The 24,363-nt window shown below is 49.3% G+C and overlaps 2 protein-coding genes across 4 annotated transcripts in view; both read right to left on the bottom strand.

Annotated features, from left to right (window-relative positions):
• TUB (TUB bipartite transcription factor) overlaps positions 1-6,268 on the bottom strand; it is an 80,042-nt gene extending 73,774 nt beyond the window's left edge. For 2 of the 3 annotated variants that reach the window (XM_053673067.1, XM_053673068.1), the window contains exon 1: positions 6,173-6,267. In XM_053673067.1, the coding sequence (XP_053529042.1) occupies positions 6,173-6,228 (56 nt within the window). In that variant the 5' untranslated portion in view covers positions 6,229-6,267. Of the gene's footprint in view, positions 1-6,172 lie in introns of all 3 variants that reach the window. The other variant, XM_053673064.1, reaches the window with a different exon arrangement.
• A 10,383-nt stretch (positions 6,269-16,651) lies between these two features.
• On the bottom strand, positions 16,652-23,921 carry EIF3F (eukaryotic translation initiation factor 3 subunit F). The gene is made up of 8 exons (XM_037133855.2): positions 23,510-23,921; positions 20,509-20,579; positions 20,194-20,273; positions 19,625-19,762; positions 18,224-18,315; positions 17,657-17,793; positions 17,409-17,522; positions 16,652-16,858 (listed from the first exon to the last, which is right to left on the bottom strand). The coding sequence occupies exons 1-8, from the start codon at positions 23,889-23,891 to the stop codon at positions 16,781-16,783; spliced, it is 1,092 nt and encodes a 363-aa protein (XP_036989750.1). The 5' UTR covers positions 23,892-23,921; the 3' UTR covers positions 16,652-16,780.
• Positions 23,922-24,363: the final 442 nt, after the last annotated feature.

Genomic DNA, 24,363 nt, shown 5'->3' with positions numbered 1-24,363 from the left:
TGTTTCTGCTAATTCACAGCCCGCTTAAAACTGTACACAAACATTATCTCCTTTACTATAAGAAAAAACAGCACCACCATTTTACAGATGGGGAAACTGAGACTAAAGAATATTAAGTAACAATTTACTTGATGTACTTCTAAACAGTTGGGCCTTTGTTTCTTTTACTTTTACAAGTGGCAGATATGATTTTTATAATCAACCAGAACAATAGGGCTTTCCCTTCCTGTGTTCCACCTGGACGGCTCATAAGAGGTGGCACTGGTATTCAAACCAGGTCCCTGTAACACCCGAGCTCGAGCTCTTTCTACTGCCCCCTTCTGGCCGTCTCAGCAACCTTGGGAGTCCCAGCCCTCCCTGGATATGTTTAGTAAGGTCATGTCTTGCTTCCTTGCCTTTCTCTCCTATTCAAAACTTAGTGCAGCCCCAGCTGGTGTGGCTCAGTGGTTTGAGTGCTGACCTACAAACCCAAGAGTTGCTGGTTTGAATCCCAATAGGGCACATGTCTGGGTTGCAGGCCTGGCCCCCAGTGAGGGGCGTGCAAGAGGCAACCACACATGGATGTTTCTCTCCCTTTCTTTCTCCCTCCCTTCTTTTCTCTAAAAATTAATGAATGAAGTCTTAAAAAAAACTTAATACAAAGCTGCGGTAGTACAGTGTCAACATAAGGAGTCAACTCAACAGCACATAACAGACACACATACAGGGAAACATCATTATGCGCTTTATATACAATTCCCATACATCAACTGTACCTCAATAAAGCTAGAAAAAATATCAAAACAACAATAATGATATCCATGAAAACACAGGCATTAAATTGTCCACTATGAATAACAGCCAGAACCTTGGGTTGTGCCAACGGCCCATTGCAGCGGAAGAGATGGTGGTGGCAAGTTCCTGCAGCAGAACACCGCACAGTGTGGGCACAAACAAACTACACGGCGTGGGCACAAACTACACGGCGTGGGCACAAACCGCACAGCCATGGGCACAAACAAACTACATGGCGTGGGCACAAACCGCACAGCGTGGGCACGAGCAAACCGCACACTGCAGGCCAAACCCCGGGTGCAACTCCTATTGAGCTTAAATAGGAAGACACCAAAGAGTACTCCTGGTACTCAGAAATTAAGTTAAAATCAGCAAAACCAATCTCTGCTGTTAGAAGTCAGTCTGAGGGAAGCCGGGGGGGGGGTCACCCCTGCATCGGGGCAGCGATTACGGCAGTGCATCTGCTTTGTGGAAACTCCCCAAGCTCTTCCCTTTGGCTTGTGCAGGTCTCCCTGTGCAGGACGTGCATCGGCCAAAAGGTTTTTAGAAACAAACGAACAAACAAACAAGACAGGCGAAGACTTGAATAGACATGTCTCCACGGCAGAGATACGAATGGTCAATCGGCGCATCAAAAGATGCTCAAACCACTAGTCATTAGGGAAGTGCAAATCAGAACCACAGTGAAAACCCATTCCATACATCCCAGGCGGATATAATAATGATATTTTAGAAACAGAAAATAACAGGTGTTGGCGAGGATGCGGAGAAATGAGAACACTCGCTGGTGGGAATGTAAGACGGTGCGGTTGCTGTGGGAAACATTTGGGCGGCCCCTCAGAAAGCTGCCATACAATGACCACGGGACCCGGCAGTTCCGCCCCTCGGTGTGTGCCACAAAAACCAAGAAACGGGGCCGATGCAGGCATTTTCACACCGACGTTCCCTGCAGCATTTTCTTAGTATGCAACAGATATTAAGACACAACCCAAGCGCCCATCGATCAACAGAAGGATGAACACAATGTGGTCCGTGCATACAGTGAAGTATCACTCAGAAAAGAAACAAAGTTCTCCCACACGCGACCACATGAATGGAACTCGGAAATGTTACATTGAGTGAAATAAGCCAGACACAAAAGATAAAAGGTTGTATGATTCCACGGATATGCAGTATCCAGAATAGGCAAGTCACAGAGACAGAAAGTAAATTAGAGGCCGCCAGCAGCTGGGGAGAAGGGTGAATAGGGAGTTACGTCCCGACGACGATGGAGTTCTTGTGTGGGGAGTGGAAGAGTTCCGGGAGCAGGTGGCGGTGATGGTAACACGGCACAGCGCGGGGAACTGCAGCCGCGGAGTTGTATTCTTGGAAATCACTGACACAGCTCATGTCGTTATACACATCTTACCACAAAACCCCAACTGTATTCTGTACAACAGCAGCAAGCAGTTGAAAATTTTATTTACAATATTATTGAAAAATATGCAATTCTGAGGGATAAATCTTACAAAAGAAGTGAAAAACTTACACACTGAAAACTACAAAATATGGTTGAGAGAAACTGAAGGTGATAAAAGAAAACAGAGATACACCATGTTCAGAGGTTGGAAGGCCCAGCGTTCTTTGGGGAGAGTCAACTCTTCCAATATTGCTCTTCGAAGTCAACACAATCCTAATCAAAATCCCAGCAGGTTTTCTTTCCTTTTTTTTTTTCCTTTTTTTGTAGAACTTAAAAGTCTCATTGTGTGAGACTTTTAAAAATCAGTGTGAAACTGGAGAGGACCTAGAACAGCCGAAACAACTTTGAGAAAGAGGAAAACCCTGGTCTCTCCTGGGCGTGGGGGAAAGAGCCTCTCCCACTCATTCCTTCTCTCTCGCTGGGACCCCACACTCGCCAAGCGATCTTGGACTTCCCTGGTCAGGTAGCTTGACTCTGGGTTGGGGATGGGCCCTGGGCGGGGCCTCTGTGGTAACTGCCCAGGGATCTCCACAACTGTGGAGTAATAAATAGGCATTCTGGTTTGAAAAAAACAAAGTTGGAAGTCCTGAACAACCTGATGTCAACACTTATTATAAAGCTGTAGTAATCAAGACATAAGAAAGGTAAGTAGATCAATGAGGCTGAATGCATAATATAGAAGTAGATTGCACATAAGGTCAACTGATTTTCAGTGGAAGTGAAAGAAAAAGGAAAAGTCCTCTCAATAAATGGTGCTGGAACAACTGGATATCTTCTCTTTTTTTAAAATGAGCCTCATACATGTACAACAGTTCATTCAAAATAGAGCACAGACCTAAAATAGTAAACCTAAAATTGGAAAATTCCTAGGAGAAACCTCTGTCACTTTGAGTTAGGCAATGATTTCTTAGAGATGATACCAGAAGCACAGTCCATAAAAGAGCAAACTGATAAACTGGACTGTGTCAGAAGGAAACACTTCTGCTGCTCAGAACACATAACGGAATGACCAGAAAGGCACAGATTTGGAGAAAATATTTGCAAGTCGTAAATCTGGCAAAGGGCATATATCCAGAATATACAAAGAACTGTCAAAACTCAAGAATAAGGAGAGAGATAACCCAATTAAAAATAGGAAAAAAAGGTTTTTAACAGATACTCCCTAAGAGAAGAGACACGGATCACAAATAAGGGCATGAACACGTGTCCGGTATCATTAGTCATTAGGGGAAGGCAAATTAAAACCACAGTGATCCTCTACTACATGCCTATTAGAATGGCTGAAATTTAGAAAACTGACTATACCAACTCATCTCAAGGACGTGGAGGAACTGGAGTTCTCCTACATTGCTCTGTGGAGTGTAAAACGGCATGACCACTTTGGAAAAGTTATACTGCTTCTTAAAAAGTTAAATGTACACCTACCATAGGATCCAGCCAGCCCGCTCCCAAGCAAAATAAAAACATATATCCATGCAAAGCCGCATGCACAAAGTCACAAAGCTTCATTTGTAGTAGCCAAAGAGTGGGAACAATCTGAGTATCAACCAACAGGTGAACGTGTAAATAAACGATGGTACCTCCATATACTGGAACATTACTCAGCAATAAAAAGAAATGAACGAGCAATTCACTCCGCAACAGGGAAGAAAATCAAAATAACTCTGGGGCATGAAAGAAACTGGCCTGAAAAAGAGCACATACTGAATGACTCCGTTTATATAAAATTCTGGGCAATGTGAACAGCTCTGGTCAGTGGTTCCCTGAGAACTGGGTGGCATGAGATCGACCTCCGTGGGGACCCGAAGGTGAGAGGTTTCCCAGACTCAAAGATACGGGAGTGGAAGCCAGAGAACAGGGTTGGAAAGTTATGGTTCACAACTAACAGCTGTTTTTGTTTGTGTTTGCAGGACAAAACACTGCAAAAACACTATAAAAATTGTATATTTTTCAATAAAATTGTAAATATTTTTAAATGCTATTGTTCAGTTGTCCAGTAAAGTTCAGTAACTATATAAAATTATCTTGATGTAAAAATTTTCCTCCTAGTCCTGGCTGGTGTAGCTCAGCGGATTGAGCGTGGGCCTGCAAACCAGAGGATCGCAGTTCGATTCCTAGTCAGGGCACATGCCTGGGTTGCAGGCCAGTTCCCAGCAGGGGACCCACGAGATGCAACCATACATTGATATTCTCTCCCTCTCTCCTTCCCTTACCCTCTAAAGATAAATAAATAAAATCTTAAAAAAAATTTTTCCTCGTAGATATGCATTCGCACTTCAGCAAATGCTGCCACTCATTTCTACCAGAATCCAGACCGTGAGCTCAGGAGGGGGAGGGGAGGGTTTATGTCTTTTTATCTCCTTAACTCCAGGGCCCAGCATAGTTTGCCCTGAACATGTCGCTGAATAGGTGCACGCATGTGTTTTGGGATCAGAGCACAATCTTGAAGGTTTTGTTAAATTTACTATTTCAATCATTTCAAAGTTCCTTTCCATAGGGAGCACTGCTTTTCCAAAGGTCAAGGTCCCTGGGACTGTGAGGTGACAGCAAGCAGATTGATAGGATTGTGCAATGATGGGTTGATGAGGAAACAATCAGAGAGACGTGTTTCCTCAAAGACCGCAATGAAAGCAAAGAGAGAGGTGGCCCAGTTGCACCCATTTTGAGGAGGAGGCTGGACACACTTGGGTAGGTTTACAGGCTGAGCAAAGAGCTCCAGTAGACAGGGAGGTGAGGATGGGGAAGAAAGATACAGATAGGATCAAGGGGAGGGGAAAGGAGGGGTCCCAGGGGAATTGGCCTGGGGCAGGATAAACACCTGTTCCACTGAATCTAGGAAAACAAGGGCTGTCAGAGATGCAAGAAGGTTTTTACTTTTATTTTTAATTGATTTTAGAGAGGGGTGGGGAGAGAGGAGAGAAACAGCGGTTTGCTATTCCACTTATTGATGCATTCATTGGCTGCTTCTTATATGTGCCCTGACCTGAGATGGAACCCAAAGTCTAGAGAGTCCACGGGGAGGAGGCTCTAACCAACTGATCGACGCCGCCACGGGGCGCAAGGAGGTTTGTAACAGAGAGAAGGGGGGCGGGAAGCAGATCTTCAGGGAGGTGACAGCAGCGCGCTAATGAAGTTTCTTTTCCAGCTCTCGTCACTCAGGGCCATGGATTAACAAATTTAACTCCAGAATTCTGGAGATTGATTATCATCTTAAAAATAAATAAATAAAAGCAACGAAAATCTATCTACTATCATTATGGCTTCATTTTTAAAAGAGGGATAATTTAACACACCAAAAAAGAGTAGAAAGGACAAAATCTCAGCATAAGTACTTTGCGCTATGACTAACTCACTCCAATGTCCTTATTTTTCCCATTTCACCAGGAAGGATGATGATTCCTTCTTTTGAGACCAGTGCGTGGGCAGCGCGGCTCCAAACCGCCCACGCGGGCAGCGACGCTCAGTTCGCGCGAGGCGGGCGGGGCGCACTCCACCCGGGCCGCCCGCCTCCCGGCCGACGGGGTCCCCCGGGGCGCAGACCCGGGCGACCGCAGGGAGCCGAGCGGCACCCCACCGGCCCAGGCGGCCCCGCAGCCCCTCGGCGCCCTTCCGCGCGGGTCCAGTGCCCACCGACGCCGCGGAGGGAAGGGGGTGGTGGCAGCTCGCCAGTCCCTGTGCCCGGGTGCCCCACTCCGGCAGCCCCGCCCCGCAGGTGCGAGGACGCCCGCGCTTGGCTCCGGTCTCGGATAACCGAGGCTATCGGCGCCGGCGTCGCGGATGCCCGAGGGTCCGAGTCCACCCGGAGGGTCTGGCCGCTCCCGCCGGTTCCCAAGCCCCCGGAACGCCGGCTTCTCCCGCTGGAGGCGAGTGTCCACGGGCGCCCACGTGGGGCCACCCCGAGGGGCTCGGCGGAGCCCATCCTCCGGGCGCGCGCCCTACCTGTCGTAGCTCCAGCGGCTGTAGGACAGGGTCCGGTGGCTGCCGACTCCCTCCATCTCCGCCTCCGGGCTCGGCGGGTGGCGGCTGAGGCTGCGCGGGGCGGGAAGCCGGCGCGCCGCGGGCCGGGCGGGCGGAGGACCGTACCATTCCCCCGGGGGGAGCCCCCTCCGGCTCTGCCAATGGCGCGGACGCACGGGCCGCGGGGACCCGGGCCCGAGGGGTTCCCTCCCCCGCGCGGAGTCCCGTGGGGGCGCGGCTTCTGCAGCCTCGCTGATTATTTATTTATTTCTGGTGTGTGCTCCACGTCCCCATGGCAACCGCTCCATCTTCTCCGGCGTTACTAAGGCGCCGCTCTTTCAAACCTTCCCGGGACAGAGACTAAGAGGCTGTCCTTCCTCCTGTAGTTTGAGATGCGCTCCCGGCCCCTCTGCGGAGACCGCCCTCCTTTCTGGCGGGGTCGGGGGTGTCTCTATCCGTTCACCAACTGTCCCCGTTCTCAGGAGTGGGAACACCTGTCCCCGGAATTCCGGAGATTTCCCTGCCTCTCCTCGCCCCCTTTCCCCAAGCTTGGAAGTTCTTTGACCTCCCATCCCACTTCTAAAACCGTCGGGACTCAGCACCTTCATTCCCCGAATGGAAATCCACTTCTCCCTTCCTCCTCCCCTACTAGGTCCCTACTAGATTCCCTCGGCCCCGCTCTTCAGCATATCGTGGCCCCTTGGGTTCCGAGGACCCGGCCCTGTAAACATTCCCATTTCTAGGCCATCATTTGTTTATTTGCCTTTCTGCTTTCCATTCATTAAATCCAGCTGCGTTGGCTCAACTAAGCGGAGAGCGTTTTCTTTGTCTGTACTTGGTGGCTGAGGTTGGCCCAAGGGAAGAACTGGGTCCGCATGCGGGTGGGGTAAAGTGGGGTGAGAGAGCTGGCCGCCACCTTCCAGCCCGCTCCCCTCCCGCCCCTCCCGGGCCTGCGGGGATTTACAGGTATAATCTCCTTGCAAGGTCATGGAAGCCTAAGAAGAACCTTTCAGTGCAGTTGCGGGGAGGCAGAGCTAACAGGCTGGGACCTGGGGTGGGTGGAGGTGCCTAAATCCCTGGAGGTGGCGGTAGGGGTTGAGCTACACTAATCCAGGAATCCGGGGATCCGGGACAGCTTCAGAGAAACCGTAGACTTGCCTGTTAACCCTTAATCACAGGACTTGCAACTGGCAGCCAGCACACCTGTTGCATCCAGCCCACAGGTGTGTTTCTGCTTGTCCAGTGCAGGTTTGGTGTTCTTTTCATTGATTAAGTTGATGACATTTAAAAATTGGGAGATTTAATACCTGCAGTGTTGTCTTCTCTTGAAAACTAAGAAGAGCTGGCACCCTTGGGCCTGCCTTCAGCAGGGCAGGCAGGCACAGGGCAGAGAAGCAGCGGCCATCCTCACAGGGAGCACATCTCCTACGGCCTCAGGCCCCAGCCACCCAGCTCCTCTCACTTACATAACTTGCTGGTCTCATTAGCTGTGGAGTTGGCCACCATTCAGAACACAGTCATCCCTGCAATCATTCATTTCCCATGGCCCTCAGAGCTGCCCAAATGTAGCATTAGCTGGTATTTACCATGGGGCAGGTCCTCAGCAAACTGCTGTGTACAGCAAGGGGTTTACAGACTGACATGCGTGGACTCCTGTTCCTGAAGCACATCTTGATAGTGAGGCTCTTGGTCTGGCCATGAGCTCAGGAGTGCTGGATTGGAACTCCAGAAACACGGCGTTCAAGTGTGGAGCCTTACTTCATTGTTTGGGGAGGGGTGGGGGGGAACCTCCGTGTTTGGAGAATGGGTTTGTTGCCCTTCCCACAGACACTGCTGAACTAGAAGCCACTGCTCCTGAGCCTCCAAGGATGAGCTTCCTCTGAAGCACTGATGGAAGGCAACGGAGACCTAAGAAGGGACTCAGGAGACTGGCCCTGCTCCTGCAGCATCACCCCGGTCCATGGGAAGGGCCCTTGCTCCCCGGATTTGTGTGTTTGTGTGTGTATTAAGCAATATTTTTCCTTCTCCTCTCCCATTCCCTTACCATCTAATACAAGACGTGTAAATAGTAATTAAACTTTCGTCTCACTATTTGAGCTGCGTGGCATTAAAAGAGGAGTGTGACTCAGCTGAAAGGGAAGCACACATCACCCAAAGATAGACAGAGGCCTCTGTGCCCTTTCGGAGGGAGGGTTCTGCTTCTCCGATTGAACCTCTCTGGTAAAGTGTAGTAGTCAGAGGACTACTACACATGGGAGGACAAGTGCAGGAGCTGATCTAGAAGGTGTTCAGGGGGCAGTGGGGCTGATACGAGGTCAGACAGAGGAGAGCTTATTGGCCTGGAAGCACTCTCCTGTGACCTAGGATGGAATGTTCTGGAAAGGCTGGTCTAATACATTGTCTGTGGTCACCCCCTGGAGCCTGGACGTGGTGTGGCCCTCGGAGAGATGGTGCAGTAGATGCTGCCGATTCCCTCAGATGCTTCTGGATCCCTTGTTACCGATTGTGTATCCTGCCACCTTCCACGCTCACCCACAGCTTTGGCGTACGTCTGCTTCCCAAACCCAACCCCTGCACCTCTTCTTCCTAGGACTGCCCTCCCTCTGCTGGGGCCGCTTTGCTCACCCACACGTGGAGTGGTAGGCGCCCAGGAACTTACTTTCACCGGATGGCCCTTGTCTAATGCGGAGGTGGGACTTGCACTCCCGAGTGTCCCTGTAGGCTTGGGCTGCGCTGCGCAGCTTCAGTGGGACTCTGACCACCTCCCTCCCTCCCTCCCCCCCTCCCTCCCGTGTCTGGGCCCCTGTGCCCACTCCTTCCCCTGCCTCCCACTGCAGCATTTCAGTGGTGCCCTGGAGCAGCCAGTGCCACGAGCCGAGCCGTTGCTAGCAGCTCTTCCCCACTCTGTAATCAGAAATGCCGTGTTGGCAGCTTTAAACTGGTCATGGTGGGAGCATTCACCGTGGAGCGTGCATGAAATTAGCAAATGCTATGAATCAAGGCTTTGCTTTCTTTCCAGAGAGCCAGTTGTTACCTACAATCGCACCACTGAGGCGCTCCCTTAACAGACCACAAGGGCATGTGGTCACCTCCGAGTCTGCTCAAACTGTGGTGTCATTTGTGTCACTTCTCTGGTGCTTGGATTACGTCAGACTACGTTCCGCCCCCCACCCCCCACCCCAGTGTGCTTATTGGAACCGGCCCCTTTTCTCAATGCAGATTTATCTTCTTTGCCTATGATGCTTTTCCAATGGCTTAGAGACATCTAATTACCAACCTGAGATTTCAGGGAGGTTTCAGCTGAAGGGTCTGTTGTGTGGTGAAGGAGGTGTGGATGTGCAACAATGGTTTGGTAAAACGGAGTCCTACCATACACTTCATTACCTGCAAACAAAGGGGAGAAAGTGAGAGTGGTCTATTACAGGCTCAGCCAAGGAGCCAGCTTTGGGATGCAACTCTGTGGACCGGTCGCTGTCCCCAGGGACACAGTGCGTGCATTCCACCATCTGCTGATACACAGCGCTGAGTCCCCAGTCCTCAGAACGTACCTTGATTTCAGACTTCTAGTCTTCAGAACTGTGAGAGAATAAATTTCTGTTGCTTTGTCACCAAGCTTGTGGCACTTTTTACTGCAACTCTAGGACTAGCGAATAGATTGTCTTAGACGTGAACTATCTTCCCCCAAGTTCTTGTCACATGTTCTGCTTTGGAGAGATCCAACTGAGTATGTTACCCCTCCAGCTGAATTTTTAGGTCCAGATTTGGAGTTTCCAAACTCAGCTAGTCCTTGCTGTACCCCATCTCTTACATTCCCAGCCAGTTGAGCGTCTCCCCTGGGACTGGACATGACCCTGACTGGTACCATCTCCTTTTCCAACCTCCAGAGATGGGTGAGCGTCCCTCACTCAGCTGCCCACAACTCTAGTACCACATGGAAAGGCTGTGGCCTTTTTAGGGCCGGGGACTGTATACCAGCTCTGGCACCACCCCTTCCCTGGGGGGACCCCAGAAACCTCATTTGGGCCTAGGCCAGAGATTCTCCTGGGAAGTGGCAGCTCCAGAAGCCTCTTAGATTAAAATCTGATTGGAAGGGGAGTGGACTCTAGATTTACCTAAAACTTTCCAAACCACATTTTTTTTTAAAGATTTTATTTGTTTATCTTTAGAGGGGAAGGGAAGGAGAGAGGGAGAGAAACATCAGTGTATGGTTGCCTTTCGTGCGTCCCCTGCTGGGAACTGGCCTGCAGGGAACCGGCCTGCAACCCTGGTATGTGCCCTGACTGGGAATTGAACTGCGATTGTCTGGTTCGCAGGCCCATGCTCAATCCACTGAGCTACACCAGCCAGGGCCAAACCACATTTTGAAACATACTGATTTTGAGGTGGGTTAAGAGGCAGCTGCTATGGTATCACCACTATGGCTCAAAGGTGGACAGAGCAGCATCTCTAGAAGCGCTGGCCACTTTTTCTGTACTGTCTTGGCCTCTCCAAAGCTGAAGGTGCTTTTTCTAAACCACAGTGTAGAAAACTGCTCAGGAACTGAGGGAATGGTGATGAGCAAACACCAGCTGATAAGTGGCACGAGGGAGCCCTCTAGTGGCAATGACTTAAAACTTCAGGCGTAGGGCAGCGCTGCTTCTGGGACTGGTGGTTCATCATCATGACAGGAGCACCAACACTTGGAGGCAGAAACAGTTCTAAGACTGACAACCATCATCCTCGTCCTGCGACAGAATCACAAGCACAGGGCCAGCGACCTCAATGAGAGAGAGGATAGATCAGGGCGGATTAGACAGATCACAGCACAAACAGACCTAATCACAGCCCAGATCACCAAACCCAGCTGTCTGCCCCCACGGGGATGGGGAAAGGGGACAACTGTGATTTGTCTCTGTAAGAGACAAATTTGTCTTTGATTAGCTCTGTAAGAACTTTTGCTACAAGCACAATGATTATTTTGTTCAGTTAAATGTTATTTTACAAAGTTTAATTAAAATTTCCACAATACACTCTGGCTGGTGTGGCTCAGTGGATTGAGTGCCAGCCTGCGAATGGAAGGGTCACTGGTTCGATTCCCAGTCAGGGAACATGCCGGGGTCGCAGGCCAGATTATTGGTTGGGGGCTGTGAGCGGCCACCAATCACTGTATCCCTCACACATTGATGTTTCTGTCCTGCTCTTTCTCCCACCCTTCCCCTTTCTCTAAAAGGGGATACATACAATGTTTTTGAAAAATAAATTTATAAAAATTCTCAAAAATATAAAATTGACTCCGGGTTCAGAGAACTCATGAGGGGTCCCAGACCACTTTTCGAAGGATCCAGGAAGCTGGTGTCCGAGGAGGCAGAGACTGTGTTGCGGCTCTTACTGCAGCCCTGTTTCCACCTCTAAGCTGCTGCCTCCCTGGAAACACAACTCTACACATGGGTCATTGTAAAATCAAAATGCTTCGATCTTCATTCCTATTTCTTCTAAATAAGAGGATCTTCCTCGTCTTTTGTGCCCAGTTAATTCCAGTTGTCTTGCAAGTTGACTCCCTCCTCTGGCCCTGAGGCAGATTTAAGTGTGACCTGTACTGAGTCTTCCCAAGACCTGTTCTATCCTTCATGGCAGTCATTCTCTTGTCACTGTTGTTTATTTTTGTGCATCTACACCATAACGTCGAGACCCTTAGGGAACAGAGAACATGGTGCATCTACTTCCACACTCCATTTAGACTAAAACCTGAAGGGTGAGGAGTGGGAAGGCAGCTAGAGGGTCAGAGGTTCTGGCAGAGGGCGGAGCAGGTGCAAAGGGAGCCCCGGGTGGGAGTGTCAGGGACGGAGCGGGAGGGCCAGGTGATCTGAGGGACCACACGGACTGTGATTGAGAAGGGTGGACTTTATCCTGGGCAAGGGGGCCTCTCCAAAATGATTTCATCTGGGGTGTGTCCTGGTCAGATTTACAAAGAGCAGCGTGGCTGCTGTGAGAATAGATCAAAGAGGGCAAACAGGAAAACCCTTGTTTTGCTCTACTCTGAATTTACTCCTCACATCAAACACATCTCTGACCAGATGTGCAGGTGATTTTCCCATACTATGCAGTTCTGACACCAGCTGAGTGCCCTGCAATTCAGCTCAGTTCAGACACGGTCTACAGCTGTCAGATCCTCAGGTTAAGAGCTCAGTCCGACAAGACTGCCTCCCCCACCTCCAGACACCACTGCAAGCCCGGGCTGTCCCATGCTTCTGCCCAACCCACTATAAATTGGATCTTCCCATGACCACTCCTTGGGTTCGATTAGTTTGCCAGAGCACTTCAGAAAACTAAAGGAAACGGTTTACTTGCCATTACCGATTTATTACAAAGGATATGAATGAAGAGCCAGATGGAGAGGCACAGAGTGCGGTCTGGAAGAGTACAGTGCACCGGAGCTTCTGTCCATCTGGGGTGCGCCACCCTCCTGTGGAGGGCTCACTACACAGGTACATTTGATCAAATCACTGGCACTTAAGTCAAGCTCAAAGTTCTAACCTCTGATCATACAAGTTGGTTCGAATGGCAACCGGTCCTCATTTTATGGTTATCTAGAGGCTTTCCAAAAAGTCACTTTATTAACATAAACTTAGGTGCTATTGAAAGGAATAACAAAACTGTCTTTATAGCTCTCATTACCTAGGAAACTTTAACACCTACTTGCCAGGAACATGAAGACCAAAATACATATATATATATTAATGTCATAGAGGGCAAGACTGAAGGCAGAGTTGTAATGAACTAGTGGAGGCATGGCGGTGGGAAGAGAGGGGTGAATCAAGGATTCATCCAAGGTTCACCAAGGTTATGGTTTGGACAACTGGGTACAGGGTTTCATCACCTGAGGCAGGAAATTCAGGAGGTGATTTGTGGGGGAAGAAGACACGATTAGTTCAACATGGAAGATGTTGAGTAAGACGCTTTTGAGACATCCAGGTGAGGTATCTTGAGTCCCTTTAACTAGTCCAGAATCAGGACACCAGTGCTGCGTGGGGGCCAGAGCCAGAGCCAGAGCCAGAGCCTGGCCCCCTTAACTTACAGGCAGTCGTAGCTGTCACGACTTCACGGAGCTCTTCCGATCAGAGGGAGCAGAGAAGGCGAAGGGGGCCCAGGGTGCAACCCTGGGGAATGAACACTGAGGGTCAGAGGAGGAAGGACCCAGAAGCAGCACCAACGAGGAGTGTTTACGGCCACTGGGAGAAAACCGGCCCAGTGCGGTGTGTCATGGAAGTCAAGCAACATGCCTCGCTGTCTGGCATATGCACAGCCACGCAACAGAGAACATGTGACACGTTCAGGGTAGAGACAAATTTGTGCACGCCTAAGCACAGGCTGCAAAGCGAAACAACAGTCATTTTCATTCGACCTGAACACGTAGCGTTTCTTTCCCTACAAACATCTCCCAAGGAGTCAGCAACAAGGGAGCCACGAGGTCAACAGCGCCTTTCTGAGCCTTTGCACATGCTCTTTTCTGTGCCTAGAGTGCTGTTTTCTTTCTTTCCAGTTCCTTTTCCTCATTCACAACCAGCCCAGATTTCATTTCCTGAGCAGATGCCTTCCATCACCTTCAATACCTGTGATTCCCAAGGCAATGATTTCTGTCCTAACAGATCCTACCCAGGGGTGTACAACCTCTTGGCATCTCTGGGCCACACTGGAAGAGTTGTCTTGGGCTACACGTTAAGTACACTAGGACATGTAAGCACAAAAAAAAATCTCATTAATGTTTTAAGTAACTTACAGTTTTGTGTTGGGCCCCATGCATAGCCATCCTGGGCCACACGCAACCCACGAGTGGGACGCTCCCATGAGCAAATGCCACAGCTTTCTGCTTAGCACACAGTTTGGTATTTGGTGTTACATAAGCAGGTGGGTAACTTGAATTTTTCAGCCTTTCCCAGAAAGATTTGGTGGAGCCCTACAACTTGCCAAAATAGGGCAGCCACAATTCTGTTGTTTTGCATTGAAAATGTCACCAACTGGTCCCACACTACCCCTCCAACCTTAACGCTGATCGCATCTCCCTGCGTCCTCAAAGCTTCCACCACCTGCTGTGGGGCAGCCGGTTCCCACAGACCACTCACTCTTCAATCACCTTTATCAGAAACAGGCAACGTCCTGGGCTCCCGTCTCTCACCATCCACGTTTCAACCATCTCTAAGTCTTCCTGAGCCTGCCTTGAGGCTGTAACCTTGAGAACCCGAGTCTCTGTCCCCACCCCACTGCTAGGCATCGGTTTGGGCACTCCTCTCCTTTCCTCCACAGTCACAGTGGACCTCGAACTCACCCCCTGCCTTCTCTTTCCCTATTTACACTACCACCAGGCGATCCCCCTGAAATCCAAATCTAAGTAAACCTGCTTTAAATCACCCAGTCAGTGCCTTCCCACAACTTCCAGGGTAAAAGGCCAACCTCCAGGGCCTGAAGGCCCTGATGGCCGGGCTCTTGCATGTGTCACCTTAGGTTCTGAATGGGTTAAGCTTTTCTGTTTCTTCTGCCTCGATTACCCGTTCATCCTAGTAAACACACACACACACACACACACACACACACACAAAAACACCTGGGTAGACTGTTCCCAGGTGTCCTCTGGTAGCTGGTCAGTCCGTACAATGTGCTCATTTTTGCCCCAGGAGAGTAATGGTATCACTGGGCTGCTCAACTGTGACGCAGAGAACTACACGTGAAACTAAAATCCAGACCTGGGTCCAAATCCTGTTCTGTTACTTACTAATTGCGTAACCTCCAGTAATGTACTCAACTCCTCTGCACCCCAGCTCCCTCTGTACTATGAAAATAAAAACTGCTCCCAAATGTAATAGATGCACAATATTAGATCCAGCACTTTCCTACTGTTCCGCAACTAGTTATTTATTTTTGTTTTCCCCACTAAAATGGGGAAAAGCTCAACCCAGAGATCCCAATTCTGCCTCTCTGAACCACAGAGTCACACAGCTCTATCTTGTTGGGGACCACCCTGCCTGGTTTCAGGAGCTGTAAACCCCCCATGGCTAAGGCTGAGTGAGCGACCTTCAGACCATAAGCCACTAAGGAGACAAAGCTTATCTCCCTGGCAGGAGCTCCACTTCTGCTCCTTCCATAACTGGCCTCCAATGCTTGATCGGTTATCCAATGACAGGTAAGATTCCCCAAGAGGGGAACCACCTAAGACAGGCATGATCACATGAAGGCCCCAGGGAAGGACATGGGGGGCTGTGGAGAAAGGAGGTGATGGATCCTCACCCCTTGGCTTTGACGAAGCCTGAGTCCTCATTCTGTCTGCAAGAAGTCTCCTAATCTCTTGGCTGCCTTACTTCCACTCCCTGACTTAAGCCTGAAACAATAAGAGGGCGGTGCAGCCCTGTGCTGGAAAGGGCAGGCTCCCCAGGTGATCAGGCCTGAGAAAGAAATGTGTAAAATCCTGTGAAACCTGCTTTGCTAAGAATGCTCTCAAGGGTCCGAGCAGGAAATGAGTTTGTTTCCCAAAGTTTTGTAGCCCTTCAGCTAACAGACCCTGACTCAGAATAGGCCCTCAGATCTCTTTGTATTCTATCTATTGTTTGACCCTTACTGCCTGACAATGATGAATGAACTTTACCTGTATTCCTGTGCTAACTGAACCCAATAAAAGCCTGTCCAGGCAAGGGTCAGCGCACTCTCCCCTTGAGAGGGTGGCTAGCCCGCTCTGAAGCGCTCCCCCCTTGAGGGAGTAGCCGTGTGGTCCCTTTTCCTCCACAGGACTCGGTAGTCCGTGTGAATTTATCTCGTATCTCATCCATAACGCCGCAGACACTGCCCACATTTCTATCCCACTATCTACTTATTTTAAAACACTGACCACACCCTCTGCTCTTTCAGTTTAGGTAAGTATCCAAGCCTCTCCATCATTTTCCCTGGCGGATCCTCATTCTTGTTTCCTGTGGAAACCACCTGATCCATTGAGAAATGGTTCACAGTACTCAGTGGACTCCTTTCCAGGCTGAAAACCAAGAGAAAAATTCGATAAGGCACTGGTAATTCTCACCATGGAGAAAGCTGTCTTTCTATCGGGACTCATGGGTCCCAGGACTGAGATCTGTATGCACCCTCTTCTCTCACTCATATTCTCCAGGTACTTGAAACCATGCATAAGGTAACCCTTTATACTGCTACCTCTGTAAGATGCTATTGAAAGAGGAGTGGTAAAGGAAACTTTCTGTGCAGAGCTGGTTTGCTCTGATCATAGGCAGAGGGAGTGAGGAGGTTGTCCCAATAAACCAGTATGCTAGGCTATCTGGTCTGGGGTCGGGTGGAACCCAAGTGGCTTGGGCTGCGGGTACAATACTGATCACAAGTCGTGCCAAAAATACAACTTACTTCTACCCAACGTACCCACTCTTGGTTTCTGCATGAGCTCCAGAAGAGTTGCCTCCCTTCCACCCAGTAGTAAACTCACATGAGATGGAATCCTTTTACAAAAGAGAGGCTAAGTTTATTTAGAGTCATAGGCAGTTGACTCATGCAGTGTGACTCAAACCACAAGAAGCCACTCCCACTTCACGCCGCCATCTGAGTCTTCACGCTGCTGGGGCCCATTCACAGGTTCACAAGTTTCTCATTGAGGGCGATCTGTGACTGTGTGAGGTTGGCCAGGTAGGTCACCATCAGCAGGTCCTGGAAGAGAAAGCAGCCCCGATGAGTGAGAAGCTGGGTGGAAGGTGAGCAGGAAGCTGGTCCTGGCAGCTCTACGACAGACCCTGGGAGTGAGGACAGTCCTGGATGAACGACAGCTGGAGAGTGTAAGTAAGAGCTGAAGGCAGAAGATGGAGGGAAATGCTTGAGAACAGTTTCTCATCTCTACTGATAACTTACAGACTAGGGGTGCTTGAGTTGAGATCCATGGGTAAAATTATTGGGGGGATGGCGAACTCAGATAAGGAAAATAAGTTGCATTTTCATTAACCACTGAATTTAAGCGTTCCTTTCAACCACGAATCTAGATGACAGGTCACAGTATCAGCAGTACCTGCGCCAATGGAATCAAGGAAGGAGAAGGGACCTACGAGCACATGTACTATCTCTTCCTTCCTCTCTAACTGGACAGCAAAGGGGGCAAAGGCGAAGTCCTGTCTCCCGTCCCCAACCAGGCCGTCTCCCCCAATCCCCGTCATGTCCGTGGCGAGGCAGGGGAAGGCAGGCACAGGCGCCCAGAAGCTACACTCACGTTAATGTTGCTGTTGAGCATGGTCTCGAAGTCTTCGGCGGCTATCTTGGGTACTTGGTTAACCAGACTCATCAAGAAGCGGCCCACGGTATTGTCAGCTGACACCTTTCCAGACTGAGCACCAAAACCAAGGTTGAATGAGGCAGAGTTAATTCTCACCACTGAGGACTGTCGTTTCAGCAGCCCCTCTCTCAGTGACCCAGGAGCGGAGATCTGTGCCCTCCTCCTTTCCTTCCTCCCCTCCTCACCAGGACATCTTCTGCATACTGCAACACTGTGCTGAGCGCGTCCTGGATGCGGGCCGATGAGCCTGCTACCTGCTGCAAGTCGCTGGAGAGTCCAATCACCCGGTTGGGGCTGAAACAGGTCTTCATGATCAGGTCAACTGTGGGGTTGGGTTGGGAGGTAGAAGAAACAGAGAATTCAGTGATTCCAGTGCGAAAGAGATGGTTTCTAACCATCCTGCTAAGACTCCTACCTCCCTCTGGACTTCATCAACTGCTCTGCCCTCACTGCTGCAGCACTGCTTCCTGCAGACGGGGCTCAGCTCCTGGGGTGCCAGTCACTGGCTTTGGTCTCATATGAATAGCCAGGTAGCCTCTAGTACTGATAATCCCCATCTCTAACGACGCCACATGTAATTTCGTGAACCCCCTTCATGTAGGAGAATGACTCTGACTTCTAGTCAGCACACGCTTTAGGTGAATGGTTCCTCTTTAATCCACCCAAGGCCCTCCATCCTTGTTAGAGAGCAGCAACCCCCTCCCATGAAAAATGCCGAAGACCTTGAAGGAGGGCACAGGACGGTCACTCACCTCCAATGCGCTCAGTGTCGTAATACGCGTACTTCACTGTCAGAGGAGTGAACATCACGCCCATGGTCCTCCCAGGGACACCCATTAAAGTGCTGGGGAGAGAGCAGTCAAGGTAAACAGACGGCCTCGAGACGGTTTCCACGTCCGGCCCGGCCGGGAAAGCAGTCACACCAGGAGTATGGCTTCCAAGCTTCTGACATGAGAGGCTTGAACCCCAGAGGTCTCATGGGAGAAAGTCACTTTCTTCCCTTAGCTCATGCACACACCAAACCCTTGGCTGTGAGTGAGGACTCTGCCTTCGGACCTGGCCTGGTGCTGACAGAGGAGTACACCACACACTGCGCAATCTCGGTGATGAGAGGGCTGACACTGGGTTTCCTGTGTGGCCAGCTGCTAGACACCCACCCCCAGCAAACGAGGAGGCAGGACAGGTCTCTTCTGGGACTGAGCTCTTCAGCTGCATCTAAAAAACAATGGACTCCAGCCCACCAAGGTGAGACTGGGTGCTGCAAGTCATCTCACTACGGGTGACTGCCTTTACTATGTTAACTATACGCTTTCAACCAGATCTGAAAGGAGCATAAAATATCTGGGAAGGCAGGGAAGTCAAGCAACAGGTAGAGCTTAGTGGTACACCAACTGGCCACAAGGACTTGCAATCCACCCTCTTGCCTTACTGCACAGTAGTTAACTATTACATCAGTGTCAGACATGGAAACAGCACAAAGTTGAACAGCACACAAACTTAATGAATGCCTTTACTCTAACCAGGAAATAGAACCCTCCCAGCTCCCAGAGCAGCCCCCTCTTCAGTGAGCTGCAAGAGCCTTCCCGGACACACCCCGTCAACCAGCACTCTCACTGCCTCCGGAAGTCAACGCTGTCCCGTTACAGCCACCAAACTGGACATACTTCTGAGTTACTAGACATGTCAAAATAAGGACAGCATTATTTAATCTGTACTACCCCAAGTCCTGTGCTCAGTTCTGGGGGCAAGGACAGGCTATAAAAGGTAACTCAGAAAAGCAGTGAACATGGTGAAGGATCACAACCAGAATACCATGTAAGGATCGGCAAGAGGCACTGTGCGGAGCTGGCTTCCAGGAAAAACGACACAAAGAACATGACACCACGCTCACATACCTAAAGGGCCGCCATCTGAAATTGGTTAAGAGCAATGCATAGAAATCTGGGGTACAGCTAGGGTCAGTGAATGGAAATTCCCACGACAGATCTTGTTTCAGAGTAAATGCATAAAGCCCTTCTAATGACCACTCTTGAGTGAGGCATGGGCTTCCTCAGGAGGCAGAGGGTTGTAACTGCCTGTGGTGGACGTGGGTTCCCATGTCTGGCATGGACCAGATAGCCATGTATGCCCTTGTGGCCTAGGACCCCGGTCACCTGACATAAGCCTTGATGCTCATGCGACCGTTCTGGAGGCTGGTGTCCACGGTGAGGTGAATGGGGTTGGGGGCTTCTCGGCTGTAGTACTCGTGGATCAGTACAGAGTGCTCTGTGATGTCATGGCCTGTCGCATACCTGGAAAACAACACATGGCTGAGGATGCCTGTCTACATGTGATGTCAACACCAAACACGATGGTGGCATGGGTGTCCCGTGGTACCTGAAGTCCCTATGGCAGTGATACCCAGTGACACTGCAAATACTAAAACAATACAAACACATCGAAAACTATTATCAAATCAAATGGAAAGCTGACTTAGAGCTCTTGAAAAATTCCAAGTCATCAGCAAGGCAAAAAAGACTTGTTCAGTAAAAGCCACAATTAAAAAGAGACACTTTTGGCTTCAGAGGAACAGAATTGATAGCAAAACACACTGAATTCATACAGCTCCTTGAGTTAGTACACCTCCATGCTGTCTCCTGAACGAGGAGTACAATATCTAGTCTGGTGGCAGACGACCTTGGCAATTATTGAAAGACTTAGTTCCCTCTGTACCCCAACTTACCAGCCCAGGATGAGCTCATTTGGAGAGACTTTCTTGTGCAATTCATACATATTCTTAGCAAATTCCATGTCAACAGCCACCTAAGAAGGCAGAAAAGGAAGCTCAGAAGCCAGAAGTCGAGGGAAAAAATGGATAAAAAGAGCGAGAAGCCACCCACCAGCCAGAAGAGGCACATGAAGCATGTCCAAACAGAACGAAGCTCTTTGAACTGTAGGAGCTGTAGTTATGATGAGCACAATCAGCGCGTGGTAGAGGGCCCAAAGGGGAGCCTAGCAAAAAAATGGCTGCTCAGGGGCAGCTCAATCCCCAACTCACCTCATCTTCTGACTCATTGTGAGGCACTGAAAAGCAATTGGTGACTTCCACTGAGTGCTTGTCAACAGTTCCTGCAAGAGAGAATTGTCCATGTGTTACGTAATCCAAAGGCCCCTAACAGCCCCTGATCACTTTCCTAACGCTTTCAGATGTTTAGAGTCAAAGTCTATGAACAGCCCTGGCTGGTGTGGCTCAGTGGACTGAGTGGTGGCCTGCGAACCATAGGGTTGCCTGTTCAATTCCCAGTCAGGGCACATGCCTGGGTTGCAGGACAGGTCCCCAGTAGGAGACACATGAGAGGCAACCACACACTGATGTTTCTCTCCCTCTCTTTCCCTTCCCCTTCCCCTCTCTCTAAAAATAAATCAGCCATGCACCTCAATGGGACCAGGATTTTCCAAAGAAATGAAACTCTGGAGAGACCTATAACTCCTTCCTTTAGCCATCAACAATAAGGTCTATTCTTCTTTCACAAGGTCTGCTTTTGCCTTACTGTCCACTATTAAGTCCCTACTCCAGATCTTTACTGTGACCCTCATTTTCAGCCTCTAGACTTTCTCCCTGTAATTAGTCTGCAGAGCTACCTGGAAGATTTCAATTAAGTCTACACAGACCACCCCTACAGTGGCCGAGGCTCAGAGAACACAGTTGAGGGAGCTTCACCTGTACCTCTCTTCAGCCACCTGGTCCTATGGCCCTAACCTTAACCCCATCATCGCCCAGAAACCTGCCTATGAACCTTCAACGCCCATGCCAGTCTTTTACCACAAACTTCTATTGCAGTTCTGATAACTTTATTTCCACTGCATACACTTGTTTTGTGCCCTCATCAAGACTGCGAGTCCTTTGACTTCTCTATTTTTTTTGTTAACTCCCACCCCCAGGCTTTGAGAGCCTCCCTCTCTAGCACAGAGCATGAGGCCTACACTTGTTAGTGGCTGATTCCACTTTATTAAGGGCTCCGGCTCCTCAGGGAAACTACGTCCCTCAAACCAATGGGTATATATTCTTTATCTTACTTGACCTCTCATTAGCATCCAACAGACCCAACTGCTTCAAGCTTCTGAAATAGTTAAGTCTTCCCTATTTCTATGCCACCAGGACACCTTCTACTAGAGCACTGACCACATTATATCCTAATTATCTGCATAGGAGAGTATGCCTTCATCTTCAACTTAAGGTTTCAGTAGAGCTGGTATTACCAAGCTCTGAACTCTAAGTGCCCAACAGTTTTATGATAAATAGCACCAGTAACTTCATCTAAATGAAATGTTTCACATGTTAAAGTCTAAATAGGAAAAATGTTTACGTCCTTGCCAAGAATCCATGCTTCATTTTCAACAAACACTGCCTCTGTAACAGCTCACACTGTGCCATGATGGCTGTCTGTCTGGAAGAGAATCTGAAGACCAGGACAACAGTCCCCGACTAGAGTTGCTGGAATATTGGGGCCATTCAGCACAGACCTTGAGTAGAGAACTGTTTCTTCAGTTAAACAGCTCCAGTGAATTTGGAAAATTTGACAGTGAAGCTGAAAAAGTACTCATGAGTGCCAAGTCGGTGATGCAAACATCATTTCTTACAAGCTCAAAAGCAGGGGCCAGTCACAGAATGCTAGCACATTTGGGAGGCTAAGAATGGGGGTGAGGGTGGAAGTATGGGATGAAGGACCAATACTGAACACTTTTCCTGGGAACCTGGAAGGTGAGTAGAACTTAAAGAAACAAATAAGGGGGTGGGGGGTAGGGAAGGCACTTGTGGCAAAGAGAATACAAAGGATAGGTTTGAGAAAACCCCTGGCTATATTTGGGAGATAATGGATTAACTGAAACTTCTGTAAAATGCTACCCTCTCAAAGAAAAAGGGGGAGGATGTGTGGGTGTTTTAGGGGGGTACAGGTCTGATGTGGTGAAGGAGGGCTGCCAACAGCTGTTTTGTACCAAAAGTGTGCCAACAGTTAGATGCTTTCTGTAATAATCTAATTCTCACAGAAACCAAGTCTAAAGAAGCTCCTGAAAGAACCAGACTTCAGGTGATTTGTCCCAAGGCTCAGGGTTAATATTTGATGGAGTCTGCCTACAAATTGTGTCCTCTTTATAACATACCAATTGCCTCCTAAGGTAGGAGGACTGTTATAAGTTCAAGACAAGAAAAAGAAATGATGCATGCAACTGGAGTGGATTCACAAAGGTGTCTAGAATTTTTAACAAAGATGAGGTGGCAATGATTTTGATGGAGCCAGCAGTCCCCAGAGAAAGGAATATATTGTCAGTAATTCCTCTTCAGTGCTTCTCAGTTTCGCAAATTACTTTAACATAAAATACCTATCCCCCCAATGTGGAACATGGGTATGGTAAAGGTTATTCTCCAATGTGAAGGTTAAGCAATATAACAGACAATGCAATTGTTTGTGTCCAAATATAGAATCAGAGACAACTCAGGGGGGACACTGGGTCTTTAAGGATGAGCATCAGTGAGACTGAGGGACAGAGCATCAGGCTTACACTTTTAGGAAAGCAGATTACCACAGAAGCCCTGAATGGGTTCCTGCAAAATAGGTCACTTGTTAAGAGGGATATATTTCACTACATGCTCCCTTTTGACAAATGGTTAGAAACTTCTTGGTAAACACCTGAAAAGAAAGGTATCTAGTCCGTAGATAAGGGGGGAAACTTGGTCACCAGGCTTAGGGAGTCAAGGATTTTTGATAACCTAGTCGGCGTTTTAACTCATTTTTGGTAGTCTGGGACTAATCATACTTGACGTGAAATGCTACTGGGAAGGTTAAAATGTAAATTATTCAGCACACGGTATTTAATGCATAACTACTCCTTACATACCTTATGTTGCCCCAAATGACAGCAATCAGGCAGGTAGTTTCAACTTTCTTGGGAAAATAAAAATCGCAGAGAAACAGCTAAGAGATCAATGGGGATGGGAAAGGGAGCAAAATAAAGGGGGGAAGGTTAGAAGAGAACGTCAATTTTCTTCGAACACTCACCCAGCAGAGTCCCGATAACTCGGGCAGCACCCTCGTTGCGTCGCTCGTAGCTGTCCACGATGGAGGCCAAAATGACCGGGTGCAGCCGGACCACACGGCCCCCGGGGAAGGGGCCTGGGAGAGCAGGGCCAACCAGCGACTGCGCCGGGGTCTGCGCCGGGGTCGGCGCAGAGGCCGGGGTCTGGCCCGGCGCCGTGCTCGCAGCCGCAGCTGCCGCCGGGTCTGGGGATGAGGGTGGTGCTGGAGTGGGAGCTGGAACCGGCGCGGGAACTGGAGCCAGAGCTGGAGCTGAGGCCTGGGCAGGGTCTGGGGCTGAGGCGGGGGCCTCAGCTGGGGCCGGAGTGGCCACAGGAACACTCCCAGGTACTGCCGGCGTGGCCATCTTGTCGAGAGAGAAGGAGCGTGCAGCGGAAAGGAGTAAGTTAGCAAACATTGACAGCACGATAGGCTGAGAACCCACCGCGTGAGCAAGATCTTTGTTCCTATTGGTTGCTGGTAACGCTTTTCACAGCAGTACCATTTTTCCCGCGGACCTTGTGCTCTTTGATATTAGTCCGATGCGCACTGAGTGAGAGCTAGACGAATAGTTCCTAACAAACTTATGATCGTGCCGGAAAAGAAAAGACAGTCTGAGCACTTGCCTGCAGATGGAGGCAGAGAGCTGTAATAAGGGTCGCAAATCGTGTTTTCCGACTTCAGTGGCATGACTGTCAAAAGTGTCTTATAAAAAAAGGGTTTTGTTTTGACAGCGTCATAAGGTGTCAGTCTGTTGTTTTATTCATTCCACAAATTGAATATGCGACCGACACTTTTTTTAGGCGTTTGGGATATATCAGTGAACAAAACAAAAATCG

Source organism: Artibeus jamaicensis, unplaced genomic scaffold, assembly GCF_021234435.1.
Source record: "Artibeus jamaicensis isolate MK-2021 breed Jamaican fruit bat unplaced genomic scaffold, CSHL_Jam_final contig_797, whole genome shotgun sequence".
In the NCBI taxonomy this organism is placed as follows: Eukaryota; Metazoa; Chordata; class Mammalia; order Chiroptera; family Phyllostomidae; genus Artibeus; species Artibeus jamaicensis.
This window is presented reverse-complemented; position numbering and strand designations above follow the sequence as displayed.

Coding starts and splice junctions, on each gene's coding strand:
- EIF3F (XM_037133855.2), bottom strand. CDS start 23,891: ATGGCCACGCCGGCAGTACCTGGGAGTGTTCCTGTGGCCACTCCGGCC. Junction 18,316..19,624: donor AGCATCAAGGCTTATGTCAG/GTGACCGGGGTC, acceptor CTCTCTCCCCAG/CACTTTAATGGGTGTCCCTG. Junction 16,859..17,408: donor TGCTCAACAGCAACATTAAC/GTGAGTGTAGCT, acceptor TTTCTCTTCCAG/GACCTGCTGATGGTGACCTA.